Source organism: Candoia aspera, chromosome 2 (genome assembly GCF_035149785.1).
Source record: "Candoia aspera isolate rCanAsp1 chromosome 2, rCanAsp1.hap2, whole genome shotgun sequence".
In the NCBI taxonomy this organism is placed as follows: domain Eukaryota; kingdom Metazoa; phylum Chordata; class Lepidosauria; order Squamata; family Boidae; genus Candoia; species Candoia aspera.
Window position 1 is genome coordinate 111288540 of NC_086154.1, and position 10359 is coordinate 111298898.

At 42.9% G+C, this 10359-nt stretch overlaps 1 protein-coding gene and 1 long non-coding RNA gene across 2 annotated transcripts; one reads left to right on the forward strand and one right to left on the reverse strand.

Annotated features, from left to right (window-relative positions):
• Positions 1-943: 943 nt before the first annotated feature.
• On the forward strand, positions 944-8665 carry EME1 (essential meiotic structure-specific endonuclease 1). The gene is made up of 8 exons (XM_063293209.1): positions 944-1786; positions 1867-1994; positions 2196-2285; positions 2844-2956; positions 4853-4991; positions 5974-6089; positions 7647-7836; positions 8408-8665. The coding sequence occupies exons 1-8, from the start codon at positions 967-969 to the stop codon at positions 8582-8584; spliced, it is 1773 nt and encodes a 590-aa protein (XP_063149279.1). The 5' UTR covers positions 944-966; the 3' UTR covers positions 8585-8665.
• A 293-nt stretch (positions 8666-8958) lies between these two features.
• LOC134492349 (uncharacterized) lies at positions 8959-9878 on the reverse strand. Its single transcript, XR_010067431.1, has 2 exons — positions 9653-9878; positions 8959-9556 (listed from the first exon to the last, which is right to left on the reverse strand). It is a non-coding gene; the product is annotated as an uncharacterized LOC134492349 (long non-coding RNA).
• Positions 9879-10359: the final 481 nt, after the last annotated feature.

Sequence of the window (10359 nt, forward strand, 5' to 3'; positions counted from 1 at the left end):
CTGTTCTGCCAATTCTGTTGCTGGCTTTTATTCTTTATTGTATAATCTCTGAGAAAAGACTAGTAAATAATATGAATAAATGATAAAAGATAGTCACTTTGAAAGGGACAGAGGGAAGAAGTCAGTGATGACTTATTGAATCCTTAGCAGGACAATGATGGGAAAGGTCCATGCCACAGACTTCAGAAGCTGCTTCTGTTGCAGGTGTTCTTTGAAGGTTCCAGGGTGACTGTAAGAATAATGGTGTCCCCCCTTTCCCCACATGTACTATTTAGCAACCAGGGCTGGATGGCACTAACTGCTGAGTTCTTCAGGGCATGACATCCTTTCCCTTGGGTATTCAGACCATCTGCAGCTCCTGGGAAGACTCTCACTAGCAGGGGAGCCCACTGAAGATTTTGAATTGATAAGTGTTGGAAAGTGTCCACTTCCTGGTCCTTAGAGCAACCTTCCTCAATTGTTGTCCTCCAAATATGTTTTTCTACAACATCCAGCATTTCCAAGCAACATGATCAGTTATCTCCAGAGATGAACAGACTCCAGCACCCCAAATTCCTAAAACATGGGCATTATGTTGGTTGGAAATTCTGGAAACTATAGCCCAAAGACACATGGAGAAGAATCACCTGGGGAAAGATTGTTGCTGTGAAATTGCATTAGCTAAACCCAGTGTGGTAACTTATGATCCTTATCCTGACTTCAGAAGTCCAGGCAGGAGCAGTTTGTTCCTCATCCAGGATTATACCAGGCAGGAGAAAAGAAAGAACAAGAGCGAGATCTTGTTACTTGATTTTGATTGACCTCTCCCACAGTTGAATTTGACTCTTTTGTCTTCCAGCATTAGACCCCAGCCAATTATCCCTGAGGGAATGTGGCTTGTGAAGAGGGAGAACTTTCTGTTGTTGAATTCAGCTGTTTGCTTCTTTTCTTCAGATGTCAGTCCAGTCCAGTCAGTCTCTTCATTGCATGAAGCTAAACATCATGTTCCCAGAACTGGGTGAGAGCGACTGTGAGGAGCTACCGGTTTTCCTTTCTGTAACCAAGCTGCCTCCTGATCCAAGAAGCAGCATCCGGCCTCCTTCTGAGAACCAGGTAGTTGTGCTCTGCAGCTCAGACTCAGAGGACTCGTCCCTTTGCTCTCCTGCCAGGAAAAAGCCCTATGGTCACTGCAGTTCAGTCAAGATGGGAACTCCTGTAGATGTGAGGGTGCAGCTCAATAGTGAGAGTGAGGAGGAAGAAGAACTTGTCCCCTTGGCTGAAAGGCTCCAAAGGAAGTTGCTGGTAGCCAGACCCTCTACAACTGTTTCTTCATTTACTATGATCCAAACCAAGAGTGGCCAAGAGTCCACTGGGCAAAACAGGCTCTGTGCCAGGGATGAAGAATTGGTGCCTGCTTGCTGGCAGGAGCCACCACCTGCCGACTCAGATCTCAAAGAAAGCGTGGCACCCAACACTTGGGAACTGTCAGAGAGTGATCAGGAGGAATCTTCGTGGGATGCTAAGCCACAGCCTTTGCCCAAACTTCCAGTTTGCATCTCTGATTATAAGGTACAGGATGATGCCCACCAAATAAGCCTGAAGCCCTTCCTCCTTCAGACACATACAAGACAGAACCATCAGGAACTGGACAAAGCTTTCCAGGCTGCCCTGCAGAAGAGAAAAGAGCGAGGAGCTCAGAAGCAGCTGCAGGAGCAAGAGAAAGAGATGATTGCAGCTTTGGCCCAACTTCGGAAAGCCCAAAGACCAGAGCAGTGTCTGAAACACATTCAAGTGGTGTTAGACCCAGGTATGTCTCTTTCCTCTTAGCTTCCTGATGTGTTCATTTCCTCTCCTTAGGGATCCATCCTGAATTGTAGCCTCCAATAGGTCTCTTACAGATTGAAGGTGCGGATGAGGTCCTTGCCGCTTTGCAGTCTATGGAGAGTAGTTGTGTGATCGAGAGCCAAGTTGTGCCCCACAGTATCACCTGGAGAAGGAAAACTGGCCTAACGCAGGTATGACAGTATGTGTCTTCCTCCACAATCCTTGGTTTGGTACTTTTGATTAAAGTAATTTATTTTTCTGGTTGATCTTTGCTTCTGAAGAAATCTTGACGGTGAATCCTTTTGCTGTTGCTTTTTATTAAAACTAGCTGCTCTTGTTTATTAACACTAGCTGTCCTCCCTCCTATTTTAAATGTATGTTTTTGGCTGAAGGCTGAAGAAGACAACTGGATGGAAGAACCCAATGTCCTAGTGCCAGTGTTGCTCCCAGAGTTCATTGCAATGATTCATAACAATAAGCAGGTAAGATCAGCTTAGCAGTGTCCAACTAAAAGCTCAAAACAAAAAAATCCTGTATCTTTAAATACAACATACAAGTTGTGTTTTTTTAAATAGTTACTTAGATTTCACATGGTACAATAGTGAGTAAGAAGACTCAGATGTTATGAATGTTCTCTTTCATTATGAAAACTTGATGGCTGCAAAACTAACCAGCCTTCCTTGTGGGTGTATCCATTGCAATGCTTTTACTTGACAAATTCAGGGAGGAGCGGGCTCTCAGTGGCCACTAGTCCTAAGGCTGTGTATCTCCTGAATCACACTTTTGATGTCTCCTGCTGGGAAGCAACATCGGGAATGGACTCTGGTTCTCAGGATGGGCCAGTCAGATGCATTGGGTCGACCACTGTGCAACGCAGAATGCTGGATGAGATGAACTTTGGAGTAGTTCACCAAGGCATATCTTGTACTTTTGCTGGAGAAATCACCTGAGCCATGTCTAAGTGGCTGGAGTGACTACGAATGTTTGCTTCAGCCCAGGAAGTGAAAGGCTCTCCTTTCTGTTCTTTTGCATTTTTGCAGGCTAGCCTGGAAGGTCCTACTGAGACTCTGCAGAGTTTTGTGGTGAATATCACAGAGAAAATCCCTGGGAAAACACTGTCATTGGCAGTAACAGAACTGGAAAAATATTTCAGGTTAAAATTTACTTTTCATTGCTAACTATCTATATAGACATAGGTCAGTCCTTTAAATCAGATGCTTTCTGTTCTTGACAGGCCACTCCAAGGTGGTTTGCTGCTTAAAACACAGAACAAATTCCCACCCTGTCCCTATCCCCACACATTTTATAAAGTTAATTCTTACTGCAGCTCCAGCAAGGAGTGGCATTTCTTCCATGGCGTTGGAGAGCAATAGTCTCAGAAAGGACTCTGGCTTTCCATTTCCAGAATAACGTTGTATCACAATTGCAAATAACTGCAAATAGGAAAAAAATGAGGACTGCAGAAGCAATCAGTGTGGCTACCTAAAAGGCTTAGTGAAGATCTGAAACTTGTAGATGGCTTAGAACCAGGTTACTTCTCCATATGTACCTACCCATACCTTCTGGTCATCTAATGAGGCCATCCCCTAAGTACCCTCACCAAAGGAGGTGAGATGGGCCTCCACAAGGGGGAGACATTTTTCTGTGGTGGCACCCCATTCCGTCTGCAGAGAGGCTAACTGTTGCCCCAGTAATTAACAAAAAAATCTTTAAACTTAAAAAAAAATAGACAACTTCAAACAAACTATTTTAGCTTGTTATTATTTATTAAATTTATACATAGTCCGACTTCCAGCCACTCTGGGCAATTTACAAATTCCAGTAGAAGATAATATCTGTAGCTCAGGGTTGAACATTACCTGACTAGGTACATCATCAGTGTGAGTGAGCATGGGGGACTGTATATAGTACCCCAAGGTACTGTATATAAACAGGGAGCAAACCCCACACTCACTCGCACTGATGATCTTATCTAGTTAAATAATGAAATGCCTGCAAGCAAACAATCAAGCTCAGAGAGCACCAAGGACTCCACAGTTTACAAAATGTTAAAAACATTTTGAAAAAGGAAACAACAGAAAACAAACAAAAAATAAGGATGGCAATAATGACAAAACTGGATGGGAACAAAGAGAAAGAAGAAAAGGGAGCCTCAATCACCCTTGCCAAAGGCCTGGGCGAAGAGCCAGGTCTTCAAGGCCCTTTGAAACACCTGTAGGGTGGCGGCCATTCAAATCTCGGGGAAGCTCATTCCAGAGGGCAGGCGCTGCTACAGAGAAGGCACACTCTTGGGGTCCCAATAGATGGTGTTGTTTAATCGAAGGAACCTGGAGCGCACTAGCCCTGCAGATTGGATCGGCCAAGCAGAAATTATGGGTAACATCTCAGAAAGGGTCCAGATAAAAATATGCAGCTTCAACAGCAATTGAAATTAAAATATTGGGAATACACTTCTACTAGGAAGCAGCTCCGGAGCAGGGTACCACAAGCCAGAGTTCAGGTATCTCCTACCACCTCCCCAGACGTTGCCCATCCACAAGCAGGCCTGCAATCTCTCTTTTCTTTTGTTTAGAGAAACTGGATTAAATTTCAAAATACAAATAAAATATATAAAGATAGAAAAAAGATTAAAGAGAGAAGAAACAATAAAGAGACAAACTTAAAAGTGCAGAAATAAAAAGAAAGAAATATAGAAAAAGGAGTGACTTCTGATCTTCAGTACAAATAAAAGTTGCATTAACCTCTTACTCTATTGTTAACTATAATACACATTACTTCTATATGCTTATAAAGTCTTAATCACCAAATCCCAAAATCAAGACTTCATTTTTTACGGTTCAAAGCAAAAAGTCCAAAAGTAGTTTCCAAGTAGAAATAAAGCTAGACAAATTATTTTCTTTAATCAGTATTGTCCGTTTCTGCATCTCTGCCAAATCCATTAATTTCCCCATCCAGAGCAGGGCTGCAATCTCAAAACCTGAGATGGAACCCCCATCTCCTAGGAATGGACCCCAGGCTCAAGACATTAATGAATTGGTTGCGTCCTCAGTTCTCGCAAGCACAAGTTGCAGAAGAAACCGCAGCAAGCAGAGCAAAGTAGCAACAAGGCGCAGGAGCAAAGCAAGCAAAGGAACCGGAGAGAAAAGGCAACTCCAGTCCCCCAGTTATCTAGACTGGATGTGGAAGAAGTGAGTAAACCCTGAGCAGAAGGTTGTGTGGCTGGCTACTTCAGCCATGTCTCAGATTCTTCCTTGGGGTCGCTTCTTATGGAAGTGATCTCTTTCTGTTGCCAAACGGGGCTTCAATCTCCAAGGGGGGCTGATAGGAAACACTGAAATGTCTTACCAATCAAAGCGAATATTTGTAGCTCAGGGATGAACTGTGGAGACTTGGTGCTCTCAGAGCCTTGTTTTCTTGCAGTTCACATCTTCAGTGCGAATTGAAGATGTTGCTTAGTCTGGCAATGAAACGTCTGCAAGAAAACATCAAGGCTCCGAGAGCACCAAGGGCTCCACTGAAATGTCTCCCCTCTGCAGTGACAAAGAAACATTGAACTGAAGAAGGTGAGGCTTCAAATGCAGAGGTGGAAGGAGGAGATGGAGCACTGTTGAGGATGGGGTCAGCAAGGAAGGCAGGATGAGTGAAGGAGAGTAGTTACGGAGTGAAAGCCAAGCGGGGGCCTTAAAAGAGGCAGACATGCCAGGGACCATGACATTCAGACAATTAGAGAACTTGAAAGCAACTGATCCTGGCCAAATAGTAATTAAATGAACTTCAGTGCTGTGGCATAGCACAGTTCCAGGATAATTTTAATTCTATTGCCATTCATCCTAATTGCAGAATTGTTCATCCTGATCTGGTGCTCTCCCTAGTGGCCATGCTGGCTTGGAATTTAGGGAATTATTGTCCCAACACAATTGGAAGATACTGGATTGGGAGAGGCTGCCATACACATCTATACTCAAAAGGACAGCAGAATAATGCAGGCCAAAAAAAATAACTATGTTCTGAGCCACTGCAGGCATAGGGAAGGCACTGGATCAGAAGAGCTGGAACAGTGGCCAGCCTGAAGGAAATAGTAGCACCTTTTATGAAATAGTACCTTGTGTTTGGTGTTTCTTCTTTTCTAAGATAAGCCTCTTCAGTCAGTATTCGTCTTTGCTTCTTCAGGCTCTGGTAGATCTGCAGCTTCACACGGGTGTCCAGGTTCAAGTGCTTGCAAGCTGGAAGGAGTTTGGAGAATTTGCCAGTATGTTCACGAAGGCTGTGGCTGAAGCCCCATTCAAGTGAGTGAGTTAACAAATGGTATGTGTATCTAGGGCTACCAGCACAGCAAATCACAGCAGCTTCACTTTGAGAAATGCTGCTGCATATTCTGTCATCAAATTCTCTAAAGGCCAATCTATGCCTTTCAATGGAATCTAAAATTCAAACTCTTAAATAGAACCAGTGAAGGGTCCAGGCTGGGCTGAGTAGCTCTTCAAGGCAAGCTATGTCATGCAAGTAGTTGAATCTTCTTTTAATTTGTTGTTGCTTATTCAGTATCAAGGAAGTATCTATACATTCCTAAATTGGTATGCAAATGGGGGTCCCCCTGGACTCACAGCTCTGACTTGAAAAGCAGGTGGCAACTGTGGCCAGGAAGGCCTTGCATCTTGTGCACCAGCTGCATCCATTTCTGGACCAGGAGGATTTGCTCAGTCACTCAGGGCTTAGTCACTTCCTGATTGGAGTATTGCAGCATGCTCTACATGGGGCTGCCCTTGAAGACCACCTGGAAGCTTCAGTTGGTCCAGAATGCAGTGGCGCGGGGAGTGATGGGCGCAGCTTATTATGCCTACATGAAACTGCTACTCTGCAGGCTGCCATGGCTCCTAAGAGGCTTCCAAGTACGATTCGAAGTGCTGGTTATCAGCTCTAAAGTCCTTCATGGCATAGGACCAGGTTATTTGCAGGACCACCTTCTCCCAGGAACATCTGCCTGCCCCACATGCTCCCGTAGGGAGGGCGTACTCCAGGTGCCCTTTTTAAAATTTTGCTGTCTCGTGGAAGCATGACTTTTCAGTGGCTACCCTCTGTGCTTTGAAACAACCTCCCCCTGATATACAACAGACCCCAAATCTGGTTACCTTTAGAAAACCCGTTAAGAACTGCTTTTCCCCCCAGGCATTTGGGACCAGGTGAGTGGAGTCCCCTTTTGGTTGTTTAATTATCATGCTTGGTTACTATTCTACATCTTGGGTTGGTTTTTTAATCTTGTGTGGTTATTTTTTTCTGTTTATTATTTCTTTTTGTTGTACACTGCGGAGTCACATTGTTGAGTTGGGCAGCCCTATAAATCCATTAAATAAATGAAGGAAATTCTGTGAATTCCTGGCACTTCTGCCATAATCTACAGTTCATTCCCATTTTATTTCATCTCTAATTTTCTGCCTAAACCTCAGCCATCTTTGTCTACTTCACAAGGAAAGTCTAGGTGTCACTGCCTGCTATAGGTAGACAGTGTCTTTTTTTTTTTAATGTGTGCATCAAAATATGGCATTTACACACAGGAATTCCAATTAACTAAGATACATGCAAACTGATGAAGCATGGGTTGCCAAATGTTTTAGAAGAGTCAACCCATATTGGAAATCTTGTCTTGTGCTTAACTTCTGAAGCAATCTGATTCCTTGAAATGTCATTCCGTCGAACGTAATGCCTGATTTCAAATGTTGCATCTATATGAAGATCCCCTCTTCTAGTTTCTGATTTTCATACAGAGCAGCATCAGCAGCACTGGGGATATGTATTTTGTACATGTTTCAGTATTTTGCCACGTTCCTTCTTTACCATTTTTGCAGAAAGGAAAAAAATAAAACCAGCTTCTCCTTCTGCCTTGAGGGAGACTGGTGTAGAGGTATGAAGGTGGACCGCGCTGGAAAGGGGCTGCTTCAGGTGTGGAAGAGACAAATTCAGCAATTCAACCGAGTCAGTCTGGAGATGGCCAGTGCCATTGTAGCCTGGTATCCTTCTCCTCTGCTTCTGATGCAGGCAAGGCTTTGTTTCTACAATATTATTATATTGTATTAGGTGTGTGCATACCAATTTATACCCAACTAGCACAAAGAAATCTAAAATCTCAGGCTGAAATACTCAGATGGTGCAGGAAAAAATAAAACTGTTTCACACAGGAAACCTAGATCTTGGAAGTAAATTGATGTTTGTTATTTTTCATATATTCTGCTGGATGAAGTTCCTATACTTCAGAACCATAGATGAGAACTTTAAGTGCTCAGAGGTTACATTTAATTGTGTTTAAAGAGGGACCTTTTTCCCCTAAAAAACAGACACTATCATCCTAGAAACGTGACCTGTTAGTCCCATTATTCTTCCTCGGCTATGCAGATGTGATTCTAGACGACGTGTCACCAGTTTCCATGGAATGACTGAAGCTGGGGAAACAGCTGCTTCTGAGCTAGGAATGGAACCTCACACTACTTTCCTCTGCCATCTTCTGCCTAATCCGAGACATACGGATTTTAAAACAGTTGTGAACCATCCAACAGAAGAATGTGTGCAACTGCTTGTAGAAATAATGCTTTGTATTCTGGGCTACATCTAGGCTTACGATATTCACACTTCAGAGCAGGAGCGACACAACCTGCTTGCAGAGGTTCCCGTTCGTCGTGGCGATGGAGTGACAGCAACAACAAGGCGAATTGGCCCAGACCTCTCCAAACGGATTTATTTGCAGATGACTTCCCAGAACCCTGACCTTTCTCTAGATGTTACTGGGTGAGCTTGAAGTGTGGATGTCTGTAAAATTCTGCTCAAGCAACTTTTTAAAATGTTATTACTTCCCCTAAATTAAACCTTTTTGAAGATACTGCTTGGATCTCAGTCCAAACTGTGACTTCATCATGCAGAAATCTTCATAAAACCATATAAAGCAACCAGAAATTAGGAACTGAAGATTTTTCCCCCCGGTAACATAATATAAATTTTAAGAGAGCTCTTTTAAAAGGCAGAAATTATCTGAAACCTGAGGTGGATGGGTTCCAATAGGGAAGCTAAATACTTCATTTCATAACCTGTAACTCCTTTATCACTATCTACTGTTCTTTTATAAAGTATATTTGAAAATAGATGTGTACATACTTCAGAACACAGTAATTACAGCATATAAAGCATTTAATAAACAGCATTTGTCAGATAAAAGTTTTTGAACTGCAGCTCTGCTGAGTGATTCTGGAGTGCCTCGTACAACAAACTTTGGCATATCTGCCTTACATGCTCTTTCCTTATTTTGAACCAAGTTACCAAACTGCATTCCTCCCTCACACACAATTACTCCTGAAATGGATGTTGTACTGTAAAGTTTCTCAGTGCACGAACTTTTAGTCTGTAGAAATCTGTATAAATAGAAACTACAGAAATGTTTGGCAAGTATAGGTTCTATAGAGAAGTTCTTCTGAAGAGGTAAGTGACGCAGGTACAACTTCAATGGCGTTATTACAGCTATTAGAGGATTTCTGTCCCCGTTCAGGCTCTTAGATTTCCACCATTTCCACCTTATCAATGCGCATTTAGAAGCTTCAATGACTTTTAAGTTTTATCCTAGACAGACTGCTTTAGAGGGAAATGCAGCTGCAAAATAGCTGAACTTCAGGTAGCAAAAGGAACATCATTGTAAGAACAGCAGACAGCTTTTGCTAAGTTCACACTTGACACTGAACCATAATATAGTTTTCTCTCACCACGTTGCGGTAACCTAGGTAAAGGTAAGGGTTTCCCTTGACATTAAGTCCAGTCGTGTCCGACTCTAGGGGGCGGTGGTCATGTGGGCGGCATGACTACATGCAGTAACCTAGTCAAATGTAATTTATTCAATAGTTTACTGAGATGTATCTAATCTACGGCCTGTTAACATCTAACTTTTGGGTACGCTGTTGATAGAACCTTGCCAATTTGTTCCTTGAATGGTCTTCAACAAAATCAAAGAATGTAGATGACTCCTGAAAGATTACGTTTGGGCCGATTTGGAAGTATGTATCTGTTTCTATCTAGAGCAGTGCTTCTCAACCTAGCAACTTCAAGGTGTGTGGACTTCAGCTCCCAGAATCCCCCAGCCAGCATGCTGGGAGTTGAAATCCACACATCTTAAAGTTATGAGGTTGAGAAACACTGATGTAGAGATTTACACACACCCTCATTTTCCCAGCAGTGTAGTGTAGAATAAATGCTGTAATATGTAGGTTTAAGACTTGGATGTGCATGATCACATTTTGATGTACAAATTACAGATCAAGCAACAGAGAAATATTCCCTATGCATGCATGTAACAGGAACTAAGCAGGAACCAGGCAGGTCAGGCTTCTCTGTACTTGGATGGGACTCCTCTAAGACAGTGTTTCTCAACTTCAGCAACTTTAAGATGTGTGGACTTCAACTCCCAGCATGCTGGCTGGGGAATTCTGGGAGCTGAAGTCCACACATCTTAAAGTTGCTGAGGTTGAAAAACACTGCTTTAGGGAATATTAAGGCTGTAGACTATGCTTGGAAGTTGAAAAACAT